The sequence below is a fragment of the Bufo bufo genome, chromosome 1, assembly GCF_905171765.1.
Source record: "Bufo bufo chromosome 1, aBufBuf1.1, whole genome shotgun sequence".
NCBI lineage: Eukaryota > Metazoa > Chordata > Amphibia > Anura > Bufonidae > Bufo > Bufo bufo.
In genome coordinates, this window is record NC_053389.1 from 4,907,508 (window position 1) to 4,925,307 (window position 17,800).

General features: G+C 45.7%; 1 protein-coding gene across 1 annotated transcript in view; it reads right to left on the minus strand.

Moving 5' to 3' along the window:
• ATP1A3 (ATPase Na+/K+ transporting subunit alpha 3) overlaps positions 1–17,800 on the minus strand; it is a 129,407-nt gene that overhangs the window by 24,440 nt on the left and 87,167 nt on the right. The window contains exons 2-4 of the mRNA XM_040419755.1: positions 1,378–1,497; positions 996–1,055; positions 704–907 (exon numbers count right to left, since the gene is read on the minus strand). Coding sequence (XP_040275689.1) covers positions 704–907; positions 996–1,055; positions 1,378–1,497 — 384 coding nt within the window. The remainder of the gene's footprint in view (positions 1–703; positions 908–995; positions 1,056–1,377; positions 1,498–17,800) is intronic.

Consider the following 17,800-nt stretch of genomic DNA (forward strand, 5'->3'; position numbering starts at 1 on the left):
CTCACAAGGTGCTACTGCTACCCCTGCACCCCCTACAGTTATGTCCCTGGCAGTCATGTTACCCATCTACACAAAACTACATGGTTGGAAGATCAATGCAGAATGATAAAGTTGGCTGTGTCCTGGGATTGGCTCTACTATTCACAATCACCTCATTTCTGTCTGCACAATGCCAGTCTGCAGAAATAATGGAGACAGATAGGTTTATTGTTATTACAGACTCCGGCCGCACCATTAAATGAATGTATGACCTGGTTTATAATCCATGCTCTCATGGTTACATTTGGCTAGGGGGGCACTAATAGCAGATTTGCTGTCGTTGGTTCAGGAGGCATTTTACTGCACAGCATTTGATTTTTACGGCTCTAGGATTTATAAGGTATGCAACATGCTATATACAAATGTGTATCAGGTCACACATAGAGAATAGGGGCCCCACAGCAAAGGTCATAAGGGGCCTCTAATTTGGTGCTGGTGGACACCTCCACAATCTTACCCAGTTTGTCCTGATGCTGTCGGGCCCGTAAGGGGGGCTCTTTAAACAGTTTCTCAAAATCCATTAAAATAAGAGATAAGACCAAACCTAAGTGGGTCCCCTCTCTGCAGGGGGCACATACAGTATCATCCTCACAAGCTTCCTCCGAGGCCCATGCACCCTTGACATCCAGCACCTTATCAGTATATCATTGTAGACATAACTCACATTGTCCCTTGATGGTTCATCCTCTGTACCCGCTAAGATACCGTACGCCAGAAAGCAGAGAATGGCGCCGATCCACAGCAGGATGGAGAATCCACCGAAAAGTTGGCGACAAAATTTGATCCACTCAGGTGTGGTGGGTGGTGGAGTGAGTGCATTAGGACCATCTCTGGCCAGGATCTCAGCTGCTTTACTGAGTGTCAGCCCCTAGGGAATAGAGAATGGTCCATGTGATGGAGGAAACAACATGAGCTTCTCAGCCTCATCTTTGTAGCATCAAGTATGAAGCACTGACCTGTACACAGTCCGTGTTGTATTTTCGGCACACTTCTTCCACTGACATTTTGTGCTCTGTCTGCAAACATAAGAGAAAGTTAGTGATGGGCAATAATGGGCACACTATGTCCCTGATACCGGGGGCAGACTAAGAGTGCCACGGGCCCAACTGCTCAGACAAGTGACCTCATCATGGACACCATTGATGGGGCCAATGGTCTGACCACTCAGCCCATTCCTACAAAGCCTGATGATGATGTCATGAGCTCAGGAGATCCCCACTGCATCTCAGGTGAGTAATATAATGGATCATGGGAGTGCTCAATCTATGGGGCAAGGAACTGAAGTGAACTCTACACCCAACAATCCTAACAGAAGATTATGAGGAGCTCAGCACGCACCATGGATACTTCTTTCTTGAGATCATCCAATTCTCTTTTTGCTGCAGCAGCCTTGTTAGAGGATTTTCCATCTTTATTGTCCTCTGTGGTGGCCACCCGGTAACTGTCTGACCGGCCATACTGCAAAAGAAGAAAAGGAACTGACATTTTAGTAATAGAAATCCCAGACCTCGAAGAGCAGAAAAACAATTGAGTACATCTCACCTGATGGTGATTATTTGATGTACAGAAAACAGCACTGTGGACTGTGACGCATATAGAGGAGAAAAACTCCAGCATCAATTTCCAATAGAAACTGCAGCTTTTTTATGTCCATTATAAAATCCAGTACAGGTACATACACTGCTTACATGTTTCGTGCACCATGTTTGCCCTCACTCATAGCTGAGGGAGATAAAATAACTCCCCTCTATATATACACACAGGCCATGCAGGGTACGGCTGCCATATGGACACTGCTGTTCTGTTCTACACAAAGGCTTCATGATAAAATTCCTAGGACACTGACACCATGTGGGCACTGCTCTTCGATTCTTCACAAAGGCTTGGTGATAAGATTCCCACATGGCTGCTGTATCACCAAGCCTTTATGTAGAATTGAAGAACGGTGTCCACATGGCTGCAGTGTCCTGGGAAACTTATCACCGAGCTTTTGTGGAGAATCGGAGAGCGATGTCCACATGGCTGCAGTGTCCTGGGAAACCTATCACCAAACCCTTGTAAAGAATTGAAGAAAGGTGTCCACATGGCTGCAGTGTCCTGGGAAACTTATCACCAAGCCTTTGTGGAGAATCGGAAAGCGATGTCCACATGGCTGCAGTGTCCTGAGAAACTTATCACCAAGCCTTTGTGGAGAATCGGAGAGCGATGTCCACATGGCTGCAGTGTCCTGAGAAACTTATCACCACGCCCTTGTAAAAAATCGAAGAACGGTGTCCACATGGCTGCAGTGTCCTGGGAAACTTATCATCAAGCCCTTGTAAAGAATCGAAAAACGGTGTCCACATGGCTGCAGTGTCCTGGGAAACGTATCACTGAGCCCTTGTAAAGAATCGGAGACGGTGTCCACATTGCTGCAGTGTCCTGGGAAACTTATCACCAAGCCTTTGTAAAGAATCGGGGAGCGGTGTCCACATGGCTGCAGTGTCCTGGGAAACGTATCACTGAGCCCTTGTAAAAAATCGGAGACGGTGTCCACATGGCTGCAGTGTCCTGGGAAACTTATCACCAAGCCTTTGTAAAGAATCGGGGAGCGGTGTCCACATGGCTGCAGTGTCCTGGGAAACGTATCACTGAGCCCTTGTAAAAAATCGGAGACGGTGTCCACATGGCTGCAGTGTCCTGGGAAACTTATCAGCAAGCCCTTGTAAAGATTCGGGGAGCGGTGTCCACATGGCTGCAGTGTCCTGGGAAACTTATCACCGAGCCCTTGTAAAGAATCAGAGAGTGATGTCCACATGGCTGCAGTGTCCTGGGAAACATATCACTGAGCCCTTGTAAAGAATCGGGGAGCGGTGTCCACATGGCTGCAGTGTCCTGGGAAACTTATCACCGAGCCCTTGTAAAGAATCAGAGAGTGATGTCCACATGGCTGCAGTGTCCTGGGAAACTTATCACTGAGCCCTTGTAAAGAATCGGGGAGCGGTGTCCACATGGCTGCAGTGTCCTGGGAAACGTATCACCAAGCCTTTGTAAAGAATCGGGGAGCGGTGTCCACATGGCTGCAGAGTCCTGGGAAACTTATCACGAGCCCTTGTAAAGAATCGGAGAGCGGTGACCACATGGCTGCAGAGTCCTGGGAAACTTATCACCAAGCCTTTGTAAAGAATCGGGGAGCGGTGTCCACATGGCTGCAGTGTCCTGGGAAACTTATCACGAGCCCTTGTAAAGAATCGGAGAGCGGTGACCACATGGCTGCAGAGTCCTGGGAAACGTATCACCAAGCCTTTGTAAAGAATCGGGGAGCGGTGTCCACATGGCTGCAGTGTCCTGGGAAACGTATCACTGAGCCCTTGTAAAGAATCGGGGAGCGGTGTCCACATGGCTGCAGTGTCCTGGGAAACGTATCACTGAGCCCTTGTAAAGAATCGGAGACGGTGTCCACATGGCTGCAGTGTCCAGGGAAACTTATCAGCAAGCCCTTGTAAAGAATCGGGGAGCGGTGTCCACATGGCTGCAGTATCCTGGGAAACTTATCACCGAGCCCTTGTAAAGAATCGAAGAACGGTGTCCACATGGCTGCAGTGTCCTGGGAAACTTATCATCAAGCCCTTGTAAAGAATCGAAAAACGGTGTCCACATGGCTGCAGTGTCCTAGGAAACTTATCATCAAGCCCTTGTAAAGAATCGGAGAGCGGTGTCCACATGGCTGCAGTGTCCTGGGAAACTTATCACCGAGCCCTTGTAAAGAATCGGAGCGCGGTGTCCACATAGCTGCAGTGTCCTGGGAAACTTATCAGCAAGCCCTTGTAAAGAATCGGGGAGCGGTGTCCACATGGCTGCAGTGTCCTGGGAAACGTATCACTGAGCCCTTGTAAAGAATCAGAGAGTGGTGTCCACATGGCTGCAGTGTCCTGGGAAATTTATCACTGAGCCCTTGTAAAGAATCGGGGAGCGGTGTCCACATGGCTGCAGTGTCCTGGGAAACGTATCACCAAGCCTTTGTGGAGAATCGGGGAGCGATGTCCACATGGCTGCAGTGTCCTGGGAAACTTATCACCAAGCCTTTGTGGAGAATCAGAGAGCAGTGTCCACATGGCTGCAGTGTCCTGGGAAACTTATCACCAATCCTTTGTGGAGAATCGGAGAGCGGAGTCCACATGGCTGCAGTGTCCTTGGAAACGTATCACCAAGCCCTTGTGGAGAATCGGAGAGCGGTGTCCACAATACTGCAGTGTCCTGGGAAAATTATCACCAATCCTTTGTGGAGAATCGGAGAGCGGTGTCCACATGGCTGCAGTGTCCTGCGAAACCTATCACCAAACCCTTGTAAAGAATTGAAGAAAGGTGTCCACAAAACTGCAGTACCCTGGGAAACTTATCACCAAGCCATTGTGGAGAATCGGAGAGCGGTGTCCATATGGCTGCAGTGTCCTGGGAATCTTATCACCAAGCCTTTGTGGAGAATCGGAGCGCGATGTCCACAAAACTGCAGTGTCCTGGGAAAATTATCACCAAGCCTTTGTGGAGAATCGGAGAGCGGTGTCCACATGGCTGCAGTGTCCTGGGAAACTTATCACCAAGCCCTTGTAAAGAATCGGAGAGCGATGTCCACATGGCTGCAGTGTCCTGAGAAACTTATCACAAAGCCCTTGTAAAAAAAACGAAGAACGGTGTCCACATGGCTGCAGTGTCCTGGGAAACTTATCATCAAGCCCTTGTAAAGAATCGAAAAACGGTGTCCACATGGCTGCAGTGTCCTGGGAAACGTATCACCAAGCCTTTGTAAAGAATCGGAGAGCGGTGTCCACATGGCTGCAGTGTCCTGGGAAACGTATCACTGAGCCCTTGTAAAGAATCGGAGACGGTGTCCACATGGCTGCAGTGTCCAGGGAAACTTATCAGCAAGCCCTTGTAAAGAATCGGGGAGCGGTGTCCACATGGCTGCAGTGTCCAGGGAAACTTATCAGCAAGCCCTTGTAAAGAATCGGGGAGCGGTGTCCACATGGCTGCAGTGTCCTGGGAAACTTATCACCGAGCCCTTGTAAACAATCAAAGAGCGGTGTCCACATGGCTGCAGTGTGCTGGGAAACGTATCACCAAGCCTTTGTGGAGAATCGGAGAGCGGTGTCCACATGGCTGCAGTGTCCTGGGAAACCTATCACCAAACCCTTGTAAAGAATCGAAGAAAGGTGTCCACATGGCTGCAGTGTCCTGGGAATCTTATCACCAAGCCTTTGTGGAGAATCAGAGAGCAGTGTCCACATGGCTGCAGTGTCCTGGGAAACTTATCACCAAGCCCTTGTAAAGAATCGGAGAGCGATGTCCACATGGCTGCAGTGTCCTGAGAAACTTATCACCAAGCCCTTGTAAAAAAACGAAGAACGGTGTCCACATGGCTGCAGTGTCCTGGGAAACTTATCATCAAGCCCTTGTAAAGAATCGAAAAACGGTGTCCACATGGCTGCAGTGTCCTGGGAAACGTATCACCAAGCCCTTGTAAACAATCAAAGAGCGGTGTCCACATGGCTGCAGTGTGCTGGGAAACTTATCACCGAGCCCTTGTAAACAATCAAAGAGCGGTGTCCACATGGCTGCAGTGTGCTGGGAAACGTATCACCAAGCCTTTGTGGAGAATCGGAGAGCGGTGTCCACATGGCTGCAGTGTCCTGGGAAACCTATCACCAAACCCTTGTAAAGAATCGAAGAAAGGTGTCCACATGGCTGCAGTGTCCTGGGAATCTTATCACCAAGCCTTTGTGGAGAATCAGAGAGCAGTGTCCACATGGCTGCAGTGTCCTGGGAAACTTATCACCAAGCCCTTGTAAAGAATCGGAGAGCGGTGTCCACATGGCTGCAGTGTCCTGGGAAACTTATCACTGAGCCTTTGTGGAGAATCAGAGAGCGCTGTCCAAATGGCTGCAGTGTCCTGGGAAACCTATCACCAATCCTTTGTGGAGAATCGGAGAGCGGAGTCCACATGGCTGCAGTGTCCTGGGAAACGTATCACCAAGCCCTTGTGGAGAATCAGAGAGCGGTGTCCATATGGCTGCAGTGTCCTGGGAATCTTATCACCAAGCCTTTGTGGAGAATCAGAGAGCAGTGTCCACATGGCTGCAGTGTCCTGGGAAACTTATCACCGAGCCTTTGTGGAGAATCGGAGAGCGGTGTCCACATGGCTGCAGTGTCCTGGGAAACCTATCACCAAACCCTTGTAAAGAATTGAAGAAAGGTGTCCACAAAACTGCAGTGTCCTGGGAAACGTATTACCAAGCCTTTGTGGAGAATCGGAGAGCAGTGTCCACATGGCTGCAGTGTCCTGGGAAACTTATCACCAAGCCCTTGTAAAGAATCGAAAAACGGTGTCCACATGGCTGCAGTGTCCTGGGAAACTTATCACCGAGCCCTTGTAAAGAATCGGAGAGCGGTGACCACATGGCTGCAGTGTCCTGGGAAACTTATCACTGAACCCTTGTAAAGAATCGGAGCGCGGTGTCCACATGGCTGCAGTGTCCTGGGAAACTTATCAGCAAGCCCTTGTAAAGAATCGGGGAGCGGTGTCCACATGGCTGCAGTGTCCTGGGAAACGTATCACTGAGCCCTTGTAAAGAATCAGAGAGTGGTGTCCACATGGCTGCAGTGTCCTGGGAAACTTATCACCAAGCCTTTGTAAAGAATCGGGGAGCGGTGTCCACATGGCTGCAGTGTCCTGGGAAACGTATCACTGAGCCCTTGTAAAGAATCGGAGACGGTGTCCACATGGCTGCAGTGTCCAGGGAAACTTATCAGCAAGCCCTTGTAAAGAATCGGGGAGCGGTGTCCACATGGCTGCAGTGTCCTGGGAAACGTATCACCAAGCCTTTGTGGAGAATCGGGGAGCGATGTCCACATGGCTGCAGTGTCCTGGGAAACTTATCACCGAGCCTTTGTGGAGAATCGGAGAGCAGTGTCCACATGGCTGCAGTGTCCTGGGAAACTTATCACCGAGCCTTTGTGGAGAATCGGAGAGCGGTGTCCATATGGCTGCAGTGTCCTGGGAAACTTATCACCGAGCCTTTGTGGAGAATCGGAGAGCAATGTCCACATGGCTGCAGTGTCCTGGGAAACTTATCACCAAGCCTTTGTGGAGAATCGGAGAGCGCTGTCCACATGGCTGCAGTGTCCTGGGAAACTTATCACCAATCCTTTGTGGAGAATCGGAGAGCGGAGTTCACATGGCTGCAGTGTCCTGGGAAACGTATCACCAAGCCTTTGTGGAGAATCGGAGAGCGGTGTCCATATGGCTGCAGTGTCCTGGGAATCTTATCACCAAGCCCTTGTGGAGAATCGGAGAGCGGTGTCCACATGGCTGCAGTATCCTGGGAAACCTATCACCAAACCCTTGTAAAGAATTGAAGAAAGGTGTCCACAAAACTGCAGTGTCCTGGGAAAATTATCACCAATCCTTTGTGGAGAATCGGAGAGCGGTGTCCACATGGCTGCAGTGTCCTGGGAAACCTATCACCAAACCCTTGTAAAGAATTGAAGAAAGGTGTCCACAAAACTGCAGTGTCCTGGGAAAATTATCACCAAGCCTTTGTGGAGAATCGGAGAGCGGTGTCCACAAAACTGCAGTGTCCTGGGAAAATTATCACCAAGCCTTTGTGGAGAATCGGAGAGCGGTGTCCACATGGCTGCAGTGTCCTGGGAAACTTATCACCAAGCCCTTGTAAAGAATCGGAGACGGTGTCCACATGGCTGCAGTGTCCTGGGAAACTTATCACCGAGCCCTTGTAAAGAATCGGAGACGGTGTCCACATGGCTGCAGTGTCCTGGGAAACTTATCACCAAACATTTGTGGAGAATCGGAGAGCGGTGTCCACATGGCTGCAGTGTCCTGGGAAACCTATCACCAAACCCTTGTAAAGAATGGAAGAAAGGTGTCCACATGGCTGCAGTGTCCTGGGAAACTTATCACCAAGCCCTTGTAAAGAATCGGAGAGCGGTGTCCACATGGCTGCAGTGTCCTGGGAAACCTATCACCAAACCCTTGTAAAGAATTGAAGAAAGGTGTCCACATGGCTGCAGTGTCCTGGGAAACTTATCACGAGCCTTTGTGGAGAATCGGAGCGCGGTGTACACATGGCTGCAGTTTCCTGGGAAACTTATCACCAATCCTTGTAAAGAATCGGAGAGCGATGTCCACATGGCTGCAGTGTCTTTTCAAGTACAAGATATTGAACGAGTGACCGCCCCTATAAGAGCGGATGATTATACACGTAAAATGTCGTACCGCGAAACATTCTGGATGTTTTCCCGCAATAGCTGCTTTCCTGCGGGACTTATCTGTAAATACGATCTTATTCTTCATTATTAATGTTTACACTAGAAATATGAGTTCTTTCTTTCTTTGTTCAAGGCATTAATGTGTGGCCACCCCTTTAAGAGGGGGTGATCTTATGTGTGAAATGTTTAACTGTGAAATGTTTAGTGTTTTTCCCTAAATAGCGGCCTTCCCAGAACATTTAACCATTAATTTGATGTTATTCTCCATTATTTATGAAGGAGGTCAGATATTTACTGGGAACCTTTCCTTCTCTATTTCCTTGAGCATATAGAGGGACATTTATCAGGACTGCTCTTCCCATACACCAGATCCCCTGCCCTGGAGTGAGATGATGTGCCATTAGCTGCAGTCCATGTGCCAGAAACTGAAGTCTACAGAGGGCCGTGTGAAGCCACGCCCTCCTGATAAGCACCACCCCTTTTCACAAGAAGTTCAAAAAGTCGCAAATTATAGTGTAAATATGGTGTGTGCCCCCAGTAGTGTTATTTTTTGTCGTACTTTCCATTTGTTGATATGTGCTTTTATATTTGTACCAAAGCCACAGCTAAGGGTACCGACACAAGTCCCTATAATCTTCACCTGGATCATTTCACCCTGTGATGTCACTCGCTCCACTTGCATGGCTTGTGTTGTATATACAGACGTCGATCATGTTCTCTCCCTCAGCTTTGAGTAACAACATAAGTGGTGCCCGAAACCTGTAAGGTTGAGTTCACACTTCAGTTATTTGGTCAGTTATTTCCATCAGTTATTTTGAGCCAAAACCAGTAGTGAAGCCTCCACAGATATCAGATGTAATGGGAAGATCTGCTCTTGTTCTGTGTTTTTGACCCGAACCTGGTTTTGGCTCACAATAACTGATGGAAATAACTAACCAAATAAGTGAAGTGTGAACTTGGCCTTAGCGGTGTATGTGTACCTGTACATACTGGACATAAAACTAGAGATTTCCTCCTCTATATGAGTCCTATGTAAGACCCAGCACTGTGCCAAGCTCTGCGACATCTGGTAGACTCTGCTCTGTTACATAGACAGTACTGTGCACTATATATCTATCTTAGAAGGATATTTTATATCCTATACAAACACTATGAACATCGGGCACTTGGGGCGAGTATACAATCCAGTCTGTGATCACTGCCAGCTCTCGGTGATTTTAGTTGTACCAGCGTCAACGCTTTCTGATCAATAGTTTCTAATGATAACATAACCTATTTCCAGTGAATGTCTGGCAGAAGAGAAACCCCAGGAGGGCACAGAGTGATCATGACATCACTGGACTAATGAAGAACACAGAGCGTCACATGACATCACTGGACTAATGAAGAACACAGAGCGTCACATGACATCACTGGACTAATGAAGAACACAGAGCGTCACATGACATCACTGGACTAATGAAGAACACAGAGCGTCACATGACATCACTGGACTAATCAAGAACACAGAGCGTCACATGACATCACTGGACTAATCAAGAACACAGAGCGTCACATGACATCACTGGACTAATGAAGAACACAGAGCGTCACATGACATCACTGGACTAATCAAGAACACAGAGCGTCACATGACATCACTGGACTAATCAAGAACACAGAGCGTCACATGACATCACTGGACTAATGAAGAACACAGAGCGTCACATGACATCACTGGACTAATGAAGAACACAGAGCGTCACATGACATCACTGGACTAATGAAGAACACAGAGCGTCACATGACATCACTGGACTAATCAAGAACACAGAGCGTCACATGACATCACTGGACTAATCAAGAACACAGAGCGTCACATGACATCACTGGACTAATGAAGAACACAGAGCGTCACATGACATCACTGGACTAATGAAGAACACAGAGCGTCACATGACATCACTGGACTAATGAAGAACACAGAGTGTCACATGACATCACTGGACTAATCAAGAACACCGAGCGTCACATGACATCACTGGACTAATGAAGAACACAGAGCGTCACATGACATCACTGGACTAATGAAGAACACAGAGCGTCACATGACATCACTGGACTAATGAAGAACACAGAGTGTCACATGACATCACTGGACTAATCAAGAACACCGAGCGTCACATGACATCACTGGACTAATCAAGAACACAGAGCGTCACATGACATCACTGGACTAATGAAGAACACAGAGCGTCACATGACATCACTGGACTAATCAAGAACACAGAGCGTCACATGACATCACTGGACTAATCAAGAACACAGAGCGTCACATGACATCACTGGACTAATCAAGAACACAGAGCGTCACATGACATCACTGGACTAATCAAGAACACAGAGCGTCACATGACATCACTGGACTAATCAAGAACACAGAGCGTCACATGACATCACTGGACTAATCAAGAACACAGAGCGTCACATGACATCACTGGACTAATCAAGAACACAGAGCGTCACATGACATCACTGGACTAATGAAGAACACAGAGCGTCACATGACATCACTGGACTAATCAAGAACAAAGAGCGTCACATGACATCACTGGACTAATGAAGAACACAGAGCGTCACATGACATCACTGGACTAATGAAGAACACAGAGCGTCACATGACATCACTGGACTAATCAAGAACACAGAGCGTCACATGACATCACTGGACTAATCAAGAACACAGAGCGTCACATGACATCACTGGACTAATCAAGAACACAGAGCGTCACATGACATCACTGGACTAATGAAGAACACAGAGCGTCACATGACATCACTGGACTAATCAAGAACAAAGAGCGTCACATGACATCACTGGACTAATGAAGAACACAGAGCGTCACATGACATCACTGGACTAATCAAGAACACAGAGCGTCACATGACATCACTGGACTAATCAAGAACACAGAGCGTCACATGACATCACTGGACTAATCAAGAACACAGAGCGTCACATGACATCACTGGACTAATGAAGAACACAGAGCGTCACATGACATCACTGGACTAATCAAGAACACAGAGCGTCACATGACATCACTGGACTAATGAAGAACACAGAGCGTCACATGACATCACTGGACTAATGAAGAACACAGAGCGTCACATGACATCACTGGACTAATGAAGAACACAGAGCGTCACATGACATCACTGGACTAATGAAGAATACAGAGCGTCACATGACATCACTGGACTAATGAAGAACACAGAGCGTCACATGACATCACTGGACTAATCAAGAACAAAGAGCGTCACAAGACATCACTGGACTAATCAAGAACACAGAGCGTCACATGACATCACTGGACTAATCAAGAACACAGAGCGTCACATGACATCACTGGACTAATGAAGAACACAGAGCGTCACATGACATCATTATAGACCACAGGTCATCGCTTCCAAATACCAGAATATTGGAAAGTGATGTCTTACAAATATACGGGGGCTTCAGTCAAGTAACATATGAATTTATCGACCGATTAAGCTGTACACCGCTGGGCACCCCTTCAGGGGAAATTCACATTAATCACTGGATCCCTCCTCCATTTTTTATTTTTTTTTAAATCCTTTATTATTTTCTAGAAAAAAAATATACAAATTCTCATATCAACCAGTTAAAATTTACAAATATACTTTATACAAGTTAATACACTGTGTGGGATTCCTTGAAGGCCATGATTAAAGGGGATTCCTCCTCCATTAATAGGATCAAGGCACATCTGAGATCCACCAATTCTCAGTTACATCCATGCCCTGTGTGCGTTATAATACTGCGCACCCCACACCCAATGGGGGAAAAACTGTGACATAAAAAAGCTGAAAACAAAGTCAACTGTCTGCCAGCAGGATAATAGTTATTATTACCAGAGGACTGAAAAAAATGCTAAGATAAATGTGAAAAAATGTAATGAAAAAGTGCAAGAAAGTGTGTAACTGTAAGTGGTTGTGTCTTCAGGATACAGGCCGTGGCAGTATACTGTGCCCGGGGTAGTCACCCGGGGGCCCTGGTGCTCGGTGGGGTCCAGCAGTCTATGAGACACCAGTACAATACGTGGCCCAGGAGCTTTATCGTCCTCTCCACAGCCCAGGTTGGCAGCAGAATATCTGGACTGCTGCCTGTTTTGCCACCTGCCACAATTCCTTCAAGTTCCTCGGCAGATTGTCACTTGTGTATAGTGAGATGCGCTTCCTCTAATATTCCCGCTGACCCTGTGCTTCCATGTGTAACCAGAGCCCCGGGGTCCAGGTACTGTGTGGTTTTACTCTCCCGAAATCAGAAATATAAAGATCTGACTTCATTCTATGATTTCCTCAGAAGCATCTTTACTTTTGTCTGCAATATCCTGTGTGACCAGCAGAGGGCAGACTCTAACATTAACTGTAGATACATAAGCTGTCAGTGACACATTACATCACTTGTGCTTATTGCAAGGGGGGGCGGGGCATGACAATGGTCTTCACTGACTCCACCCCCTTCAGTGCTGCACTAGACATGACAGTATACACTTTTGCCTAGAATGCCCCTTTAAGTTTCAATATTCCTCTCTCATTTTCTGCTAGGTTGTACTTCTGGCACGCCATCATCCCCCCCCCCATCCCCCAAAGTCCACTTAACGTGAGGCCGCCAATTTGGAGACCTACCTCACTGCCGCCCCCTTGTGATAGTCACAGGTTTACACAGAATACACCGCCAACCGTCGGTATATAAAGACCCTGGGGGGTGCTGGTTTGTTGTGAGCCGCCCCCAGGAGAGACCCTCATAGTAACGACAGCCCCTCCGACACGGCACCGCTGCTTTACATGATGCTCCTTTTATGCCGCGGATTGTGTATGAGATTTCCCGCCGGTTACAGGTTAATAACTGTGAATTAGAGGAGGCGATGAAATGAAAATCATAAAATGGCGCTGGAAGAAAATCCCCGCCACGGACGGATGGGCAGCAGAGACGCAGTCCCCCTCACACCTCCTGTGCCGCTGCCTCGCTAATCGTTCTCCGCTCTGCGGTGCATCAGTGATCGCCCCTCACCCTCCGCCTGTCTGACAGTAGACGCTCTCTTTAACCCTTCACAGTGAGGTGCCCCCAATCGCCCCCGCACAGCGTATGACCTTGCTCCTGGTAATCCGCTCACAGCCTTCTCTTTGCAGGAATGACGACGACCATAAAATCCACAGCACTGGAAAGTCCAGCATCTGCGCTATCACTGGAGAGGGGGCCCTGGGGCCCCAAGACAATCCGTTCAACCTTCCCTTTAAATGACCTTATTACATTATTATTACTACTATCTATGGAGGAGCTGTACGTAGACGACGGACACCGAGAAAGGAGCACAAGATGGGGGGGTTCTTCCCACTGCTGCCAGTACTCGCTAATAATATAGGGGGGGAGGGGGGGTAAGAAGAAGCCGAGGCTCAGTATACATCTGACGGCCGTACAGACCAGGAACATAACAGCTATATGATGAAAGGGCTGATAACAGGGAAGAATAGCGGTAGAAGAAAGGCTGACCATAGTGGTCTTCAACATGTCCTCCTTCCTAGATATTCGTGTTATTATTGTAAAGTGGAAGGAACGCCAGCAACTCAGCCACGAAGTGAAGACCACGTAAAGTTAAAGAGCGGCGTGCTGAGGAGCAACCTATAGTCTGCTGACGCCATAACGGCAGAGTCCAGACCTCCTCTGCCAAGAACTGCATGCCAGCCTTCCATCACCAAGCACAATGCCAGGCGTGGTATGGGGCGGCTTAGAGCGGTGGACAGGTCTTCTGTAGAGGGACCAACCTCCCTTCACTATTCGGCGTCTGATGGACGAGTCTGGTAAATGCCAGGAGAACGTTACCTGCCTGACTACACTGTGCCGGCTGTAAGGTCGGGTGGAGGAAGATAATTCTATGGGGGACGGAGGGGTTCAGGGGTCGGAAAGTCTTAATGATTAAGCAGACAAGACATTGTAGACAATTCTGTGGTGACAGTTTTGTATGAAGACCTTAGGGAAGGCACAAGCTCCATAAAGGCAAGGTTTGGGGGTCCGGAGGAACCTGACTGCACAGAGCCCCGACCTCAACCCATCCAACACCAGAACGGAGACTGCAAGACGGACCCTTTCCTCCAACAACAGAATCTGACCTCAGAAAAGCTCTTCTAGACACCCTCAAAAATCCTGCAGAAAACCTTGCCATCATACGCCACCTTCATCATAGTATATAACACGTCATACACTGCCTTCATCATAGAATATAACACATCATACACTGCCGTCATCATAGAATATAACACATCATACACTGCCTTCATCATAGAATATAACACATCATACACTGCCGTCATCATAGAATATAACACATCATACACTGCCTTCATCATAGTATATAACACGTCATACACTGCCTTCATCATAGTATATAACACGTCATACACTGCCTTCATCATACAATATAACACATCATACACTGCCTTCATCATAGTATATAACACGTCATACACTGCCTTCATCATAGAATATAACACATCATACACTGCCGTCATCATAGAATATAACACATCATACACTGCCTTCATCATAGAATATAACACATCATAAACTGCCTTCATCATAGAATATAACACGTCATACACTGCCGTCATCATAGTATATAACACATCATACACTGCCGTCATCATAGTATATAACACATCATACACTGCCTTCATCATAGAATATAACACATCATACACTGCCTTCATCATAGAATATAACACATCATAAACTGCCTTCATCATAGAATATAACACGTCATACACTGCCTTCATCATAGTATATAACACATCATACACTGCCGTCATCATAGTATATAACACATCATACACTGCCGTCATCATAGTATATAACACGTCATACACTGCCGTCATCATAGTATATAACACATCATACACTGCCTTCATCATAGAATATAACACATCATACACTGCCTTCATCATAGTATATAACACATCATACACTGCCTTCATCATAGAATATAACACATCATACACTGCCTTCATCATAGAATATAACACGTCATACACTGCCTTCATCATAGTATATAACACGTCATACACTGCCGTCATCATAGTATATAACACATCATACACTGCCTTCATCATAGAATATAACACGTCATACACTGCCGTCATCATAGTATATAACACGTCATACACTGCCTTCATCATAGAATATAACACATCATACACTGCCTTCATCATAGAATATAACATCATACACTGCCTTCATCATAGAATATAACACATCATACACTGCCTTCATCATAGAATATAACACATCATACACTGCCTTCATCATAGAATATAACACGTCATACACTGCCTTCATCATAGAATATAACACGTCATACACTGCCGTCATCATAGTATATAACACGTCATACACTGCCGTCATCATAGTATATAACACATCATACACTGCCTTCATCATAGAATATAACACATCATACACTGCCTTCATCATAGTATATAACACATCATACACTGCCGTCATCATAGTATATAACACATCATACACTGCCTTCATCATAGAATATAACACATCATACACTGCCTTCATCATAGTATATAACACGTCATACACTGCCTTCATCATAGAATATAACACATCATACACTGCCTTCATCATAGAATATAACACATCATACACTGCCGTCATCATAGTATATAACACATCATACACTGCCTTCATCATAGAATATAACACATCATACACTGCCTTCATCATAGAATATAACACATCATACACTGCCTTCATCATAGTATATAACACATCATACACTGCCTTCATCATAGAATATAACACATCATACACTGCCTTCATTATAGAATATAACACATCATACACTGCCTTCATCATAGTATATAACACGTCATACACTGCCGTCATCATAGTATATAACACGTCATACACTGCCGTCATCATAGTATATAACACATCATACACTGCCTTCATTATAGAATATAACACATCATACACTGCCTTCATCATAGAATATAACACATCATACACTGCCGTCATCATAGTATATAACACGTCATACACTGCCGTCATCATAGTATATAACACATCATACACTGCCTTCATCATAGAATATAACACATCATACACTGCCTTCATCATAGTATATAACACATCATACACTGCCTTCATCATAGTATATAACACATCATACACTGCCTTCATCATAGAATATAACACATCATACACTGCCTTCATCATAGAATATAACACATCATACACTGCCTTCATCATAGAATATAACACGTCATACACTGCCTTCATCATAGAATATAACACATCATACACTGCCTTCATCATAGAATATAACACATCATACACTGCCTTCATCATAGTATATAACACGTCATACACTGCCTTCATCATAGAATATAACACATCATACACTGCCGTCATCATAGAATATAACACATCATACACTGCCTTCATCATAGTATATAACACGTCATACACTGCCTTCATCATAGAATATAACACGTCATACACTGCCTTCATCATAGAATATAACACGTCATACACTGTTGTCATCATAGAATATAACACATCATACACTGCCTTCATCATAGTATATAACACGTCATACACTGCCTTCATCATAGAATATAACACGTCATACACTGCCTTCATCATAGAATATAACACGTCATACACTGCCTTCATCATAGAATATAACACGTCATACACTGCCTTCATCATAGAATATAACACGTCATACACTGCCTTCATCATAGAATATAACACATCATACACTGCCTTCATCATAGTATATAACACATCATACACTGCCTTCATCATAGTATATAACACATCATACACTGCCTTCATCATAGAATATAACACGTCATACACTGCCTTCATCATAGTATATAACACGTCATACACTGCCTTCATCATAGTATATAACACGTCATACACTGCCTTCATCATAGTATATAACACGTCATACACTGCCTTCATCATAGTATATAACACGTCATACACTGCCTTCATCATAGAATATAACACGTCATACACTGCCTTCATCATAGAATATAACACATCATACACTGCCTTCATCATAGAATATAACACATCATACACTGCCTTCATCATAGTATATAACACATCATACACTGCCTTCATCATAGTATATAACACATCATACACTGCCTTCATCATAGAATATAACACGTCATACACTGCCTTCATCATAGTATATAACACATCATACACTGCCTTCATCATAGTATATAACACATCATACACTGCCTTCATCATAGAATATAACACATCATACACTGCCTTCATCATAGAATATAACACATCATACACTGCCTTCATCATAGTATATAACACGTCATACACTGCCTTCCTCATAGAATATAACACATCATACACTGCCTTCATCATAGTATATAACACGTCATACAC